This window comes from Cyrtonyx montezumae, unplaced genomic scaffold (assembly GCF_038088225.1).
Source record: "Cyrtonyx montezumae isolate F1298 unplaced genomic scaffold, pur_monq_1.0 scaffold_10, whole genome shotgun sequence".
Taxonomy (NCBI): domain Eukaryota; kingdom Metazoa; phylum Chordata; class Aves; order Galliformes; family Odontophoridae; genus Cyrtonyx; species Cyrtonyx montezumae.
The window spans coordinates 45,283,643-45,302,097 of record NW_027071826.1 but is presented as its reverse complement, the minus strand read 5'-3'; the positions used below and the strand labels follow the sequence as shown (position 1 = coordinate 45,302,097).

Genomic DNA, 18,455 nt, shown 5'->3' with positions numbered 1-18,455 from the left:
TAATATAAAATGTTTGGCTTGGATCACAAAATAAGTAAAAATGAGTTTTCTCTAGACTGGATGCATGCATGAAAAAAACACTTGCTACAGAACCATTTTTATGCTTTGGTTTCCATTCCTAACTACGTGTAAAAATCTGCTGTAAAAACTGGTGTCTAAATGTTTTCTGAATTGCATTTGTATTTAAGCAGCTTAATATTGAGTATCATATTGTATCATGCAGAGCAGAGACACAGGACTGAATTATGGTCTGACTGTGATTTACAGAGTTACCTGAAAATCATGGTTTTCCCTGTTGTGACAGATGCTCAGTAAATCCAGGCCAAAGTAGTGTTGACACTATAAGCTTTTTAAGGCCAAGTGAGGAATAATGCTTTTTTCATAGTAAATATTGGTTCTGTGTAGTTTAAACAAAATTTCAACTATGTTCTTCTATAGGAGTTCTTTTTAAATGTGAAGGATATTCTTCGAGCTCCCACTGATGTGACAGGCCAGTTTCAGAAATGGGAAAATCAGGAAGCAGAGCTGAACAAAAAGTGAGTTGAGCATTCTTACCTCTTCTATGAATAACCTTATGCAACCACATCAGGTTAATTAATTTCTTTTTTCATTGAATGACTTACATATGTGGCAGCTTTATGAAGAACAGATGACATTGTTAACTTAATTTATGTTAAGTACAGTGGCATTGCTCATTGCCCTATTTGTGTAGGGAAATGGAACTTCTTTGTTAAATAATTGTCATTTCCTTCAATATTTGAAAAGCTGTGTTCCTATTTAAGAAGTGACTGATAATTTTGGATACAGTATTCACAGCCATGAAATAGTATTTTGTATGTTTCAGAGTGCAGTGCGTAAACCGAGACAAACAGAATTTAAATGACTTGAGTAACAGCGCACAAGAACCAGAGTGCCAATATTTGAAAGAGACAGTGATATGAGTATTGTGGTCTTTCACTTTTATATCAAACTATCCATATTGTTTGTAATATGAGCAAGTTCTCATGTGACTTCTTTTATTATGAAATCTAAATAGAAGCTTTGTGCATTGCACAACTAAAATTTTTCATAGTTCAGTTCACTATAGTGAAGAGTGATGTTAAGTCCAAGTATAGATGCTTACGTTTAGTAATGGCCTCTGAAAATTCCATTTTCAACTTGGGGTTGGGAGTCAGGGAAATATTAAGCAATTTAGGGGTGAAAAGGGAAGGGACAATTAACTGGGATAACAGAATATAAATTTTATAGGTATTTTTTTGTCTTCTTTATCCACCACTTCTTGTTTTTTCTCTGAAAAAATAATGTTTGAAACAGTAGTGTCTCTTGCGTGATGAAACAATACTTTACATACCATATTACTTAATATGCCTACTTAGAACCATTAGAAAGGTCTGCATGAATTCATTTCTTAGAGTTGCTTCATAACAGCTTTTGTAACAATTCTCTTTGTGGAGGGTTAAGTTTGAAATTGGTGTTCTGTATTAGAATGACGCTGAACAGAATCCTAAGCTGTTATGTAGGAATAGGAAATCAATACCAAGTGCTAAATAGGCAATTTGTACTGCTTTTTATAACTGATATTAGAAGATCAGTTGCTGAAAATGCACTTGATGTAATTTATTTGGCTAGTTGTTGCCTATTAGATTATCCTACCTGCCTCTGCTGTCTACAGAAGTAAAACAGCTGAGCTGCGATGATGCCTTTCTCTTGCTCATGCTTCAAACATGAATTCTGACCACTTTTAGGTCTCTTTCCATCCGTTAACAGAAGTTCTTCAGAGTAGGCTGCAGATACTTTTGACATAAATAGTAAAAAATTGTTTTTCTTCTTAGTTTTTACGACAAGAAGGCAGCAATTCATGAAGCACTGTGTGACAATGTTGACACTCGCTCTGTCTTAGAAGAAATGCGTTCGTTAGTCAGTCAGTCAAACTCCTATATTGCTGCAAAGAAATCTGCCAGACAAATGCCAAACAGACTGCTTTTAGAAAACATCAGTTGCTATCTTACTCAAATGCTAAAGGTATGTTATAGCAAGAGGTAAAGTTGCTACTACACTGTGCAATTTTAATTGCTGTGTTTTTCAGATATGGAGGGATCTGTACTGTTTTCATTTATCTTGCACGAAGCTAGAGATCTTCTGCACTCATCTCAGTTGAAACAGCACTAAGCTGTAGTGTGTGCTGCAGCAGGAAAAATGTGGAGTGCTTTATGTTAAATCATAATTTCTGCTAATGTTTTGTTCAGTGGTACGGAGCTGTTAATACATGCATGGAAAATTACACAGTAGAGGAAAAAATGAAGTCAAAATATCAAATCCAACAGCATTAAACCCAAATCTGAAAGCCAGTGCTTAATATGATTATCCAATTATAAGCAAACCAAAATATATAGTTAATAAAGCAGTAAAATGTGGGATAAGTGAACTAGATGGCTTCAGAACTCTAGTATATGTGACTTTGCTTAGTCTTCACGTCTGTGACTTGATGCATACAATCTCTTCTTCTTTGTCCTCTTTTTATTTTTCCCTCCATCAGATTTTTGGTGCCATAGAAAGTGATGACGCAATTGGTTTTCCTGTTGGAGGAAATAGTCAAAACATAAATGTAAGTGAAGGAACAAAGTACACTACGCAAAATTACTGTGTTCTTTTAAAAGTCAAAGTTAGTGATGAAAGCAATTACATTACTGATTCGTAGCTGGGTTGCTTCGGATGCAAATGTTACAAGCAAAAAAATAGAATTAATTGGCGTAGGAAGTAGGATTTTTCATTTGTGAGTGCTTTTTTAATAGGCTTGCTTGACTTAATGACAGACAAATTGTATGGCAACCAGAGGAGGAATTATCTTGTCTTCTGAATTATGAATCTGTTTAAGAAACCACATTAACTGCAGACAGCGCATGATATAGCATAAAGACTCATTACAAGGATTTGTCTATTAAGTAGTTTCAAAAATACAATTATACTGATTAAAGTTCCTTGTGGTAGACCAAAAACCAGCCTGGAGGCAGCTGGAGTTTCAACCTCATTTCAATCTCTTTTTCTGATCTCATTTGTGGCCACAGTATTTATCTGGTTTTTGAAGGCTGTTTCTCTTTACTCACCCAGCCGTACCACTATGATGCAGAATTTTCCTAGAAATATGTGGGAGATGCTGATGAAAGTGTTGATGGGCCCTGTAATAACATCCTGTTTCACAGGATGGACAGGAGAAATAACTCTGTCTGAAAAGCTACCAACTTTGTTCTTTCTCCTTATGATAAAATTTTGACATAGGTTTGGCATAGCATATGATACTGAGTAGCTTGTCTCATGCTTTCTTACATTTAAAGTTGTGACAGTGTGCACTTCTGTTCCTCCTTAGGACTGATTAAAACTTTTGTGATATGACAGATACAAAACTAAACAAAAACAGAAAGGAAAAAAAGACTAATTCACCAGGGGAAGAGAAAAGCTTGCTTGCTGGTTGATAATTATCATAATTATCATCTGATAATTGCCTGTACAAATAGTTACATTGCTGTGTTGTGGAAATCTCCAATAATGATATCAGATGGATAATGAGGAAGACAGTCAGCATTCCATATGAACATCCATCAGTGGAGAATTTTGATTTAATTATAAATTACTTTGAACTTTAAAGGAAAAGCAGAATTTTAACACCAATGTTTTAAGAAAACAAAAATTAAACCTGTATTTGACACTCTATTCAGGCAGTGTTTATAACAAGATAATCTTTAGGGAAAGGATTAGCAATGGCTTGGAACGAGAATTTGTGCCTTTTACTCTTTAGAAGTAATTTTGTCAATGTTAGTAACAGAGTCAAAAGAATCTGGTATGGAAAGGGGATTTCAACATCTGTTAGTAAACTACACACACACATGTATTTTAGTTCTTGGTGTTGTTTTTTTTTTTTTTTATTGCAATCAGTTCAAAGAAAACCAGCAGCCAGGTACCCCAATTAGGTAGTTTTGCTTTTCCATTTGTCCCTAAGACGTTTCAGGTTTTAAGAATTATAATATAAATAAGTATAATACCAAGTATGTTTTGGCTCTTCCATTCAATGTTATGCCTTCTTTCAGTCTGCCATGCAGATACTTTTCTTAGTAAAAATTACCAGGTGAACATTCAAAGTTGGAAAGCTTCTCATTAGAACAGAAGGCTGTGGCAAATTAAAGATGAAGGAGTCAGTAGGTCTGAAAATCATTATCCAGAAAAGGCACAATCTTCAGAAGCTCTGAGGAAACAACTAGTGTAGCTAACCAAGGTTCAGTAGTTTGTTTGAAAGGGGAGCGAGATCTGAAGTCAGAAAACCTCAGGTTACATAGTCTCATTTTCTAAATGACTTAAGTACTGCTTTCAGGTTAGTTATTCCGGAAATAACAATCTTTAATCGTCAGATTTCTTATATATATAATAATGATAGTATATACTTTCCTGATACCACTTCATTTGCATGTCAGGGTAGTTTCAGTGTAAAGAGGGTAGCAGAGATATGACTGTAGCTCAGTTTCCAGAGTCTCGTCTTTCCACCAGACTTCTCAGGTTCTGGTTGTGAATATAACCATGTAACATTCACATTTATAAAACATCTTATAAATAAAAAGCTTTAAAAGAGCCCCTCAGCTCCTATAAAATATGGGTGGTTTGTGAGTATAACAGCATCTGTGGACTGCTAATTGCACAGAAATTTCTCATGGAGATTTAACAGGTGGGAGAAACACTTAGAAAATGTAAAAAGTAAAATCAGAATTTTGTTTCCTCTGTAGTTTCCATCTCCCTCAGCATTCAAAGAGTAATTCAGCTTTTATGATATGAAGTCTGTTAGGTGCCCATCTTGGGATTCCAGAAATGCAATGGCAGACAGCTCTGATAAGTAGTTGGTTTTGTAACTGTTCGTTGTGTTCACAAACTGTTTGCTGTTGCTTTTTTTCTCCTCTGACATCAGGAGTGTCAGAATAACCTCTTAAGCTTTCATGAACAGCATTTATTTACACCTGAAATAATTTGACATTAATCTCCCCACACTTTCCAGAGGAGGGTGCAATGTAGGGAGTACAGGCAATGCACTGTACTGGAAGTGAATAGATAGGATGTGCTAATGTTTGAGGAACAGATCTTTGTTGTAAGTACAAATAAGTCTTAGCATCATCTTCACCTGGTATTATTTGCTACAAGCAGTTTGATGTAAGACAGCATAGAACGTAAAAGGACATTCATCTGGGTTTAGCTCTTCATCATGTTTTTGGCAGCTGTTTTTATCTGTATAGTATGTTGTAGTTAGCTGGACTACTAACAAAGCTCTGTGGAACTGTTATATCAGTAACTGCAAGGGGAAGAAAAAGGAATGGGGGGAGGAAATTGATTTTATCGTCACAAAAGGAAAATCGTCAGCCAGTGCCAATTATCATCCCTTCTTTGACATCAGCAGAGCAGCAATGACATTTTTTATAGGTGTAGAACTGCCTTGAGGGTCAGTTTCCATCCAAAAGCGTGTAAATATGAGCTAGTTAAGAACTCATTTAAAATAATTTTTGGTTAATTGTAAAAATAATTATCCTACAGATCGAATCTACAGTGATGCCATACTTACAAGTTCTTTCTGAGTTCAGAGAAGGAGTGCGACAAATTGCCAGAGAGAAAAAAGGTGAGAATTTACTTTTTCCTGTGTTGTTGCATATGAGACTCAAAGGATGCGAGAATCAAAATTGGTAGGGCAAGGAGGATCCATCTGCTACAGTTGCTTTGCTTAGAGAATAAAAGTAAAGCATCTTTAAATTAAAGTTGCTTTGAATATTTATGTCTTTTACCTATCTCTTTAATTTGGTAAACACTTAAAGGCCACTAAGCTTGCTTTGTTTAATTTTTTTAAAGAATCTGAAAGTTTAGGAGTGAAGAGGAGTAGCTGTTGTTTCTCTAAATAAGGTTGTTCCCTGCTTTCTAGGTTTGAAGGTAGCCATCACCTGCCTGCAGGCAACTGTATTCTCTGAAAGTGAAGATTGCTTCACAGTAATAGAGTCTGTGTTTAAACAGTTTGAGATGTTCCTTATTTACTAGAACACTTGGTAATTTAGTGTTCTCTTATTCAGATTCTTCTGTAAGTTTCTTAAAAAGTGTTTTGGACTTCCCCCTCAAGTATATCTATCCTCAGTCTACAATGTGACTTTTGACCATTTACTATTTAACATAAACATGCATTTTATATTTTTTTCTTTGCTCCCTGATAGTTGAGCTAAGTTGGCTCTCCCAGCAGTAAGGTCGAAATACCATGGGGCTGCTTGTAGATCATTTTTAGAAAGTACTTAGTGCGAGGCTGCTTACTGGCACTTGAGTTTCTTACTTGGAAGGTACTGATTTTTTGCCTGAAATAAATTGGTGAGTAAGAACAGAGCTGGATCTAATTGCTGTCTGGTTGGGATGCAGAGTGATAGTACAACTTTGCAGTTTGATCAGAGGAGCTCCTTTCATTAAACTGATTTTATAGAAGCTGTTTGGCCTGCACTGACATACTACTGGTTTGTTTCCTTGTGCCAGTTAAATTATTGCTTGTATGAACTGTTAATTGCTGTATTAGTTGTTCTGAGTAATGGCTGGGGATATCACCTCTATGTGGTTGTAAGTGAAGGGAATTTCCCCTGCACAGACACGTGCTGGCAGATTATTGTTAAATGTGAACTAACATGTTCTGCGTTGCCCTAAGTTTTCTTAGAGGATGTTTCATCTGTAAAACCTGCAGAGTAAAACAGATGTCCCAGTCTGTGTACACACAACTTTTAAAAATAGGTCTATGCCTGTGAAACATTTCACAGTGTACACATTTGTAAAGCAGTGTCTACTGGTAAAAATCAAACTGTACATACTTTACTGTCATCCTGAATGGCAAACATTTAAACATAATAGTAAAATGGATTCTCTGTGTTATGAGCATAATGGTATTTAAAATGTTGCAAATATTGCAACAGAGCATACTGTTTTATTCAATAAGTGGTAGAGGTATCTGATATGTTCTTGATGTGATACACATGTCCTTGGCAAGATCAAAGTGTCAAAGTTAACACTTTTTGGTGTTACCAGCCAGTGAGGTCATTGCACTGCTTTTCTTAAAGGCTTCTGTGGAGTGGCATCAAACACAAATGTGGTTCACTGTGAGTAACTGCTCTTGATAAGGAGAAGTAACGACTTAGTTCATGGCAGACTAAGCAGCTCCTGTAAAATGCAGTATTTTCCCACACAGAGTTATTCTGCTGATTCCCCAAGGAAAAAGAATGCTGCCCTGCAATGGAGGTAGTAGGGTGGCTGTTCCGTTCTGTGATATTGGAATAGGTAGTGCTCAGTCCACTGATCAACTCTGAGGCTCTGAGAACCATGAAGGAGTTGAAGGTCAAGACATGCTTCTGAAATATGCAGTGTGAAAATCCAGTGTCACGGTGGTATCTTTTACTGCACAAATGAACATTTGTTATTTCTTTGTAAGGTAGGAACTGGAACTATGTTGCAGCTTATCAGCTGATACAATTTCTTACCAAAGTAAATATTGCAACTAAGAGCTATTTTGCTCTGAAGACATCTAGTAGCATTTGCTTCAGCTAAATCTTCAGTTCTTTAAAAAGCTTAAAAAGTAAAAAAACCCAAACCATTGTAGTCCTGATCTTCATTTAAAAAAAGGAAAAAAAAAAATAACAACAAAAAAAAAAAAAAACGACTGAAAAACCCAGGGCCAAACAGGGTGATAAGTGGGAACGTAACAGGAAATATCTATCTGCAGAACCAGAGGATGTTTGGATTACAGTCGCTTTGATGACTACATGTGTAGTTATTAAAACAATAAAATAGGTGTCCAGAGTTTCAGTTAGGTGTGGCAGAGGTTACGTTAATTTGTGATTTTTCTAGAAGAGGTTTCCAATGAGCATGTCACTGTGTCCTCTGTGTCTTACACACATCCATTATACTCCGGAAGAACTGTTGTATCATTCCTGAATTGGCTTGGATTTTTTCTCCTCCCCTTCTTGCCTGTCTTCATCCCGTTACAAGTTAATTCCTCTCTCAATGCCTTCAGCCACTTTATTACTTACAGGTTTTGCTGTGACATCATACAATGTTTTGGGGGTAGAGATTTTTGTTTTTTCAGATCAGGAGGGCTATTTCTGCAGAGTGCTTGAGCAAGTAAGCAGGTAAGAAGCTGGGACGTAGTAAGCCTCGTGTAGTCTTTTTTACTGTCAGTAGCCCAACTTCTGCAATTTTGTATACTCCTTCTCTGCTAGCCAAAACTCTTCACATGGTCCTGCAAATCTTCCCTTCAGAATAGTAACTGAACTGTTTGGGAATAGATTTGAGAGGTACTTACTTTACATTTGATTTGGTGGCTAGATTTTTTTTATGGCAGAGTTAAAGTGAATAAAGAATTAACTGAGTTATCTTAATTCATCACAGTCATTTCCCTATGAAGTTAGCACGTTTGCCCTTACTGAAAACAGGCTTTTACAATGAAGGATAGTTGTTTTCCTTTTATTTCTCAGCTTAGTGCTTGTTTCCTTCATCTTTTGTGTCATGTGACTGAGATTTATGGTAAACTTTGCAGGGTTTATTTCTTGCATACATGAGGGTATCCTGCTGTCTAGTTGGTAATTTGAGAGGCTTTTACATCATAAGCACATGAAGCTTCAGGATAAGATAAACAGCTTTGTTTGCTTGTTATTTATGTTGGCCTTCTGTTGCGGTAACAACATTTAATTTCTGGCATTTTGTTATTCTAATTCAAATGTGTATATTATTGTTTCATTTCTACATGGGGTACATTCATCATGAGCCGATTTCTTATCATAGACCTTATCAAAGAATCACAGAATGGCTTGATTTGGTAGGCACTTTAAAGGAAGACCATCTAGTTCCACCTCCCCTGCCGTGGGAAGAATTGCCACCCACTAGATTATGCTGACCAGGGCTCCATCCAACCCAGCCTGACACCTCCAGGGGTGGAGCATCCATAGCTTCTCTGGGTAGCCTGTGCCAGTGCCTCACCACTCTCTTAGATTCCAACAGCATAACTTTTTTTTCATCCTAAAATCAGTGAGATAAAGAATTAGCAGCACAGGCTTGCACATTCGTTTTTAACATTTTTTTATGGTACAGAACTGAATTCCTCAATTCAGGACTAACAGGGGTATCTTGGAAGAGATTTATGAATTCAGAGCCCTTGGGAAGAAGCATGCTTTCTGTAGCTAAAAGAAGAGAGAATTTACTTTAAAACATTTATTGCTTTAAAACAGGAGGCCCTTATCTGGCCTGTTTAAGAGGGTGGCAGTTTCTTAATGGCAATTAAATAAGTATATATTGGGGTAAATGTGTATTTCCACCAAACTGTACTTCAGCAAAAGTTTTTTTCATGCTCCATAGTAACTGAAGTGCTGCAGTTGAGCGATGCTCTTCGAGATGACATCCTTCCTGAACTTGGGGTTCGGTTTGAAGATCATGAAGGTACCCAATCGAGTGTCTTGCAACTTTGTAGATAGAAAATAATGCTGTAAGAATAGCTAGAGATGTGGGAAAACAAGCTTCCAGTACAAGCATAGAGTAATCCAACATATTCAAGTACTACGAACCGCTTAGAATAGCTTAATGGATTTCCAATGTATAAATATATATTGTATGAATACGTTTTAGAATATACATAGAATAAAAATTTATAGTACGATCTGTTTGTACAGTACCTAATTGCTTATTCATTTTAAGTAGTCATACAGTAGTATTTTTTTCAGCTAGAAAAAAAAATAGTTACTGCAGAATAAATACATTTATTTTTGACTATTCAAGCATTGGAAACTCATTCATCTGTTTTTGCTTCTTCAGGACTTCCAACTGTGGTTAAACTAGTGGATAAAGACACATTATTGAAAGAAAGAGAAGAAAAGAAAAAGGTTATTATTTTTAACATGCTGTAACTTTTTTACATTTAAAGTAATATTTTAACTACGTATATCTTTATATTTCCTGATAATCTGTAAACCTAGCGACATGGAAAATTATATACTAAAATGGATACTAAATTTATAGTTGTGTTCTTTATGAAAGAATCATTCCAATGAGAAACTGATTTTGACTTCTTTCATCTGTATAAATGAAGGTAACATTTTCAATAGAGCTAGACTGTATTTATTTGCTATATGGAAACAAAACGCATTGGATAAATCTTAATTGATGTATCATGGTTAAGTGAGATACTTGGAGTGTAGGATCAAGAATTTACATGTTGCTGTATAAAGGTCATGAATCCTAAAACATGTACAAACGATCCATATGGAAACTCTCCTGTGGGTAATTACTAGCTTAATGTTTGACTTTATAACATATTAAAGTATCACTTCATGGGTCTGTCTTCAGTTTCTAACAAATGCAAAATTCTATCATGACAGCAAATTGTTGGAAGACTTCCAAACACTTCTTCCCTGAGAACTTTTATATATTTATTTTTTTTAAGGGAAAAACAGTACACAGTTTTAGCTGTTTCCAGGTGTTCCCAGCAGGAGGTAAAAAAAAAAAAAAAAAAAGAAAGCATTTGAGGACAGTCTGTATGTAACTGTTGGGTGGAACCTGCAGCTAGAGTACATTTAGTCTGAAAACAATATTGTGTTCAGTACAGGCAAAACCCTTAGAGATCTAATGTGCCTCTCCTAAACAAATGCTAGATTTATTTTGTAAAGTTTTTAAGTTGTCTAAATTTGGATAGTTGTTCCCCAAGGGACATCAAGGGATACAACTGCTTATTGAGAAGTCGTAGTGTCTTCAATGCAAGAGCTTAAAATATCAGGGAAATGTGATTTTTTTTTATTTTTTATTTTTCAAAAGGGTTTTCCCTGTGAAGTGGCAGGACCATTTATTCTGCAGGTTTTTTAGGTATTTTTTTTCCATAGGTATACACTTCACATGCAAAATACATTCTGAACAGTTAAAACTGGTATAACTGAGAATAAAACAAATGAAATTGAAGCCTTACAGTGAGAAGTACCAGACAATGGTAATTACAAGGCACGGTGTTTTTGCTGTAGGTTATGCTGCCAGTTCTGTCTCTATTTGGATATCCAGGGGAGCTAGCTGGCTCAGATTTTATAGAAAACTACCAAATGAAGCAGTTACCTTTTACTCATTAACACTACCTTTCACAGATCGAAGAAGAGAAAAAAAGGAAGAAAGAAGAAGCAGCCAGAAAAAAACAAGAGCAGGAAGTAAGTGTTCAGATTAAAAGAATCTGGTTTTGAAGACAACTTTTAACAGCAATTGTTAGCTGCAGGGAAGTCTGTATTATTAGAACACAGGCTCTCTTCCCAGCCTTAACTGGGCCTCCATTTATTTGCTTTTCTATGCTTTCCTGCTCAAAATAGCTTTGGCTTGAAATTTAGATTTGAATATTCATCTCCTTGATGGGTCCTTTGATAAAGCAGCCATCTTTGAAAACAAGATTGAAGGTTGCAGAAGCTTCTCAGATCTTGTAGCATCTATTCCAGTCTGTAGACACTATTGCTTCCTTAATTACCAAAGCAGTGTCTTACATTTGTGTTAGAGAAAATTTTGCTTACATTTCTTCCCTGTCCATCGTCACTGATGTATATGAAAACAGGCTGTGTATTTTTTCAAGTTTCTCCATGTTCCCTGTGCCTAAGCTCCAAGATGTAGTGTTTTGTGAAAGCACATTTAATACCAGAAGCCCTAAAATTTTGGACTTTGGGTGGGGAGTAGGCTGCCAGAGTAGGTGGACTTCTAAGAGGAAAAGATTGTTAGCCATACTGATGACTCTGACAGTACAGGAAACGTGTTCATGGTTAAAAGAGGAAATAACTTCTAGAGAGTACCACTATCAGGAAAAAAAATAAAATCAAATAGCATTTATCGACCACAAATTCTGAGTAGCTTATTTCATTATTTTGGAAAATTGATTGCCTTGCAATGGTGTAAATTAGTTGGAAAGATTTCAGAGATGTGTTGGTTCACAAATAATAGAAGTTCCATTTATTTTCGGTGCAATTGCTCGCATCCTGATCCTGCTGTGACCTGCTTAGAAACATGTTCTTGCCAGCAGGAAACTGTTGATAAAGGTTCTCTTTGCAGTGAGATCCTTGCTAAACATTCTTTACAAATAGCAGTATTCATTTTATGTTTACACTTAAAGCACTAAGAAACCTAATTAGCAGAAAACAGATGTAATTTTTGGAGCGTGCGACTGAGTTGTTTTGGGTTCCTGCAATGCAGCTATTTTATAAAGTTGTTCTCTGCAAATTTAAAATATCAATTTATTTTTGTTTTCCTGGAAAAACACAGCTAAGGTTTATTGAGTTGTTCCTCAGTGAAAGTTGCTTTTCCTGTGATAAGCAGCAGTGAGTTAAATGTTCTTTGACTTACAAATTATAATCTACATTTCCATTTGTACACATTCAGGATGTTTCTTTCAAAAGACAGGTTGTCAGTAATTAACAATGATGCTAATGCAGTTAATGTATCCTTTATATTACAGGCAGCAAAACTGGCAAAAATGAAAATTCCACCACATGAAATGTTTAAATCGGAACACGACAAATATTCCAAGTTTGATGAAAACGTAAGAAACTTTTCTTTAAATATGGAGTGGTTTTCCTTTCCCATCTATACATATTTGATTATATGCTCACAAAGCTGATCTTGTTCCAAAACTGCTAGGACAGTGTTATTAGTGTAGGAGAGGAGGGAGGAAAGGAGAGAGAGAGAAAGGAACGTGTTAATTTTCTTCCACATAACTTGTGCTGTGTAGCAAGACTGTCAAACTGTTAATCATCTCAAGGGTATTTTTAGTGCACACTGGTCCCCTTTGGCCCTCCCATTACAAAGCAAAATTCCCTGCAGATCTGTGCATAGGAACATGATGATATTAGTTTACAGATCTATTATCTTGTTTCAAGGCAAGGACTGCACTTGTACAAACTCCATCAGGACTGATGGAAACAGCCACTGTTCTGCTCCCCTCCTCCATCCTGTGGTAAGGAGCTGTACTGGTAACTTGGCTCTGATTGCTCCTGTGAGAATAAAAGCCATTATTTGGAAAACAAAGCACTGTTTCTTCAGTGTTTGATCCTATTTCTGCCTGTCCTTTTCACCCATTCAAATTCAGGCCTCCAGGAGTAAGAATAAAGAGTGAAAACACAGGAAATATGCACATAAGCCAGGGAGAAGATTCATGAAAACGGAATGTATTTTCTCCATCAAGTACAGAAAACTTACAGCTTTTGCTTAAAGCCTTGGAGTTGATATGCTACTATGATTAGAAGTAGTCTTATAACCATCTGTTTATAGATCAGTTATTATTCTCTTAAGTACAACCATCTACAAATTAGTTGCTTAAGCTTCCCTTACTTAGTAGAGGCCAGAAAACAAATATCAGCCTTTGTCTCTTCATTTACTTGGAAGGGAACATACACAAGTAGACTAAACTAACCAAGATGCACTTCATTCTGACAGTTTGTCATTAATTATGACATTATCCTCCTATGTTAGACAAACAGAACAGAATTCTCTAAGGAGCATAAGCAGTCCAGTAACTTATCCAAAATATTCTTGTTTGTTTGTTTGTTTTTTACTATTTTAGGGATTTCCCACACATGATACAGAAGGCAAAGAACTCAGCAAAGGTCAAATTAAGAAGCTAAAGAAACTTTATGATACCCAAGAAAAGCTCTACAAGGAGTATCTACAAATGGTGCAGAATGGAAGTGCAAATTGACAGCGACAGGACTTTGTTTTAGAAGGCAGGAGTTGGATCACCATTGAAGAAGTGAGCATATACTGATGCTCGTATTTCTGTTTACACTTTCTATTATGTGCAAAGTAGACATCCTGTTTATGAGGACTAGCATTGTCATCTGGAAAGTCAATAAATATCCATTCTTGAAAAAAAAAAAATCCTCTTTCCTCACAACAGTAGAACGGGTTAAATGGTTGCCAGTTCTGTTTGAGAAGGTGCTGCTCAGTCAGCAAATGAAGATTCTTGTTTATTATGGCTGTCCAAAGTTTGGTTAATTTGTCCAGCATACCAATCTCTAATACCCAGTTGTAGCTTGCATTCTCAAATATATCACAGTCAGCAAAACTTTCTACTAAATGGAAGCTGAGTAATTTGTCCCGCATTAAGAACAGTATTTTCCAGATGATTTTAGTAACTTTACATAAGCAGGAAAAACTGGGTAGTTTCCACTATGATACTTCAGCTGCTGTTACTAAAAACTTCCTTAAGTATGCCCAGAACACTTTGCACAGTAGAAGCTAACAGTCTCTTTGTTGCAAAAGGGAACAGATCATCATCTTTGTTTAACCTGCAATTGCAGACAAGTGGGTAAGTACGAGGCAAATATACCTGCATGGGACATAGCCACTAGGCTATGTTCTTTTCCTTAATTAAAAGTTACAAACATACTTGTGTTATCTTAATATATACCTTCTCAGATATCAAGATGAGCATATTTGGAGTATCAGAAAGGCCTATATATATATATATATGTACATATATATATATATATTTCTCTCTGGTTCATCTGCATTTGCCTTTGAAAACATAATGTTAAATTCAGTGAAGCACAGGCATCTTGTACACAGAAAATAAAATCTGTTATACGAAGTACAAGTTGTATGTGACTGTTGTATAGTGGGGAAAAAAATACAGCTTATCTTTATTTAACAAACATTTCCTTAAAATATGGCTCACAGATGTTTTCTTTTAGCTTGCTGTTACTAACTTAATTAAACATTGTGCATTCAGTATTCTAATTTCAAATTAATTGTATAAATGCGTTCTTAAAGTGGTAGTTTAAAAGACCAGCCAGAGCCACGAGGGCATTTTCTCCATTCTTTCGCTCTGTGAACAAAAGAGGATCAGTTGCATTTTTATACCATTTTAAACCCTTCAGTATTTTCAGGCTGTTTCCTGTCATGCTTCATTTTGTAAGGTAAGGTCTGGTTTGTGTACTATGTTGTCTTCCTCCCAGTGTGCTCCCCAAGATGCCTGTGCACTGAGGATATCCATAAAGAGATGGATTGTGCCGGGGCTGCAGGCACAAGATGCTGCTTGTTGGCTGTATATGTTTCTCTGGCTCCAAGCTCCCTGTAGCCCTAGACAGATTCCAGGTTTATTTCTGCAAAATGGAGTAGGAATACTAACCCTGAATCATCTCAAACCATAGCATACACATTGATGCCTTCCTGAACACAGTCTGCTCTGATGTTGCTTCTCAATGTGAAATGGTGGCAGTAATTTGCTTACAGAAATTCCTTTCTGGTGATTTGAGTTAGCACTTGTTTACCAGAAACACAGCCAGAGCTACCTATCACATGACCATGGAGGAAATTCATTAATCCATTGCTGTCATGGGTTTTAATTTTCTTAAGATGCCTCTATTACCATCTTAGCCTCCACCCTCACTGTTTTTTCTCTACCTGGTGTGTGTGTGTTCATAGTAGAATCTCATCCAATTACACGATTCATCCACTACATCAATGTAGAAGAATTCATTTAAAATGCTGTTTTTCCTTCCCAGTTGCTTCACTCTGTTCCTGGGACAACTCTCCTTGCATAGATCTTAGAAAGTACTAAGTCTGAAGTGCTCCTGAAAACTCTTTTGTTTTTAATTCCCTCATGCACACAGTGCTTCCTTCCTAAATTTTTTTAATCCATAGTTATTCATATCCCTAAAACTCAAAAAAAGGGTCTCTGCTGCATTTACAGCCTCATTAAGATCTTACTCTAACTGTAACAATATTTAGCTTATGTTGTCTGTGTTTTGTTTGATTTTTTGATTGTTCAAAGATTCTTTCTGGTCACCTTAGCTTATCTTGAAATCTCAGTGCTACTGAAGTCACCTTTATTTTCTGGTACAGCAGAATCAGCATTCCTGTCTTTGAATTATCTCTGTATGCAATCAAGTCTCTTAAAATAAATGGGATTCTTCTCATAGAGATCATAAGAATCAGAGACTTTGAAACCCTCTCCTCTTTGGGCTGGCCTTCAGTTTCTTGGGTGATACTTGTTCTTCCACATAGCTACTTACTCTCTCTGCTTTGTATAGTGTTTTGCTGTCTAGTTCTTTTCAAAGTTGCCTTTTTCTCTTCAATAAAGCCCTCAAAATCTTCCCCTACTTGAACTCTTCTTCCCATACTCAAACAGTTTGTCCTGTCATGATTTTTCTCTTCCTTGTATGTTTCAGCTGTCCTTGGAAGTCAGCACTGTCAGCAAGGAAAATATCTGCTTGATGGGCCTCATTTTTTTTCTGTTTCTCCAGGGGAAAAAAAAAATCACACAAATTGGCAACTTGTTCTGTAAAGAAGCTGCTAAAATGTTTTATCTTAATCACAAACAGGAGATGACTTCATTTTCTCCAAAGAAAATGAGAGCTTTGCACAAATACAGAGGTCCTTTTTCCGAAAGCAGCAAGATAATAAAAACGATGTCTAGGAGTCAGAAAAACAGACATGGGAATTTGTAACCACAAAATCAAGTACCCTATCAGGTACTTTATTTCTGCAGCTACAATATATTAAAAATAACAGCATGCATGAAGTCATGCTGAAGGAAAGCTTGTTAGCAAAGGAAGAATTCTGCAGCCAGGCTTAGATATGTGCCTGATAAGAAGACCTTTTCAGTGTAGGTGCGCACATTGATCCAAGCAATCAATAAAATGCTCAGCACAGTTCCCTTTCCCTGGCAGTCATCAAGGTGTCACTTAAATGAATTCCACTGTAAATGCTCAGCAAGAGTGACTTGGCTCCAGGAGAATGCAACCGTGATAGTCTGCATGCACTGTCCTGGTCACTTGTATCAGCCATGAAAGGAAAAGGGCAGATTCCAGAGTATTTCATATATTATAGTGTGCATGTATGCATATCCACACACTTGGTGAAGCAAATATGCCACATACTTTTCTAAAGTGACAGGGAAATTAAAATCCCAATAGCAAAGTCGTGGATTTTTTTTTATAGTGCTTTCTGGAACGTACAGCTCGTGTTGCTCTGTACTGTGTGGAGCTTTGTATTCCTCACATGTCAAAGAATTTATTCAGAGATGGCAAGGCAAGGTGGCGTTTTGAATTGCACTCTTGGTGAAAGGCCAAGCTTGGCAGCAGCAAATTTTATTTCCATCTTTTGCTCAGAATGTGCTTTTTGGCCTTTCTATTGTGAATATTTACATCAGTGCCAAATGTGAATGCTGCCACACTAAGAGAACAAGTTCCTCCATCACTCCTTTTGTTCAGATACCGGTAGAAAAGTCAGTGAATCTAGTTCAATCCAGTCTTGTTGCCACTGGTCTTTACCAAGACTTTAAAGTAATGAGTGCCTAATTACACTGATGTTTGTCTCTTTGACCTTCTTATCCTAATGTCGATCTTTGCTTTTCACCGCTCCGGGAAATCACCGATGCATTTCAAACGTGTGAATAAGGAAACCTCTGCCACATGTGATGTATCACTTCAGATTCTTTTCCTCCGTTTTGAGCTATAAAAATCTCAGGGTGAATTTGGAGCAACTTTTCCCACTTCCCCACCAACAATTTCCCACTTTGATTGAGCAATTTCTGCTACACAGATGCAGAGAGGAATTTTTAGTCCTCTCGGTGATTTCAAGGGGCAATTTCTATGCAGGAACCCAGCACCACATGCATAGTACTTATCTCTTGAGACAGAACAAATTAATTAAGAAGCACATTAGCTATTTAGTATCGAGGTGTCACCTGACAATGATCAAAGCTCTTCCTCAGCCTCCAGCCACCCAAGGGCAGGAGACACAGGCACCGTAATGCATGGTGCATCTGCTGAGCAGTTCTACCACAGCCCCTGTGCTCAATGTAGGTTCTCCAAGCTCTCCTTATGCTAGACTGCGTGTTAAATCAAGCCAGGGTGATTCAGCAAATATCTTCTTGCAGCTCTCTGCAGGGCAGGAGCACCTGACAGACAGCAAGATGACTCCACAGATTGAGCCTCACCTGCAGTCTCAGAGCCTACCACCAAGCAGAAACCCCTCACTGCTCGTGGGAGGTGGACAGATGTCTTTGGAAGGGACACTGACACCCAAGGACGTCAGGTGATGCGTGGCTGCTTCAACACAAACCCACGCACAAACACAGGATCAAGGCTTTCAATTATCAGTCCGAAAGAAGTCACCTTTATTTTTACAAAGCCACACTCAATTATTGCGAAGCACTCCGCATTTGGATGTACCTAACTTCTAACTCTGAAATCCGATAATACGCAGAGAGGCTTTTCCGTCATGAACCCATTACTAACGACTTAGAACGGAACTCTGCGCCGAGAGGAGGCCGGGGCAGCGCACCGGGCCCTCCCTCAAGGGCAGGAGCCCGCGGAGGATGGTCGCCGCCATCTTGCCCCCCCCCCGTGAGCCCCACCACCCCCTCCGCCATCACGCGCGCGCCGCCAGCCCCGCGCACGCCTCTG

General features: G+C 37.3%; 1 protein-coding gene across 2 annotated transcripts in view; it reads left to right on the top strand.

Annotated features, from left to right (window-relative positions):
- The window catches only part of CARS1 (cysteinyl-tRNA synthetase 1), a 31,730-nt gene extending 17,593 nt beyond the window's left edge, over window positions 1-14,137 (top strand). For both annotated transcript variants that reach the window (XM_065755226.1, XM_065755225.1), the window contains 9 exons: window positions 439-536; window positions 1,833-2,022; window positions 2,537-2,605; window positions 5,566-5,647; window positions 9,394-9,474; window positions 9,847-9,914; window positions 11,160-11,219; window positions 12,503-12,586; window positions 13,607-14,137. In XM_065755226.1, coding sequence (XP_065611298.1) covers window positions 439-536; window positions 1,833-2,022; window positions 2,537-2,605; window positions 5,566-5,647; window positions 9,394-9,474; window positions 9,847-9,914; window positions 11,160-11,219; window positions 12,503-12,586; window positions 13,607-13,741 — 867 coding nt within the window. In that variant the 3' untranslated portion in view covers window positions 13,742-14,137. The remainder of the gene's footprint in view (window positions 1-438; window positions 537-1,832; window positions 2,023-2,536; window positions 2,606-5,565; window positions 5,648-9,393; window positions 9,475-9,846; window positions 9,915-11,159; window positions 11,220-12,502; window positions 12,587-13,606) is intronic.
- The last annotated feature ends 4,318 nt before the right edge of the window (window positions 14,138-18,455 follow it).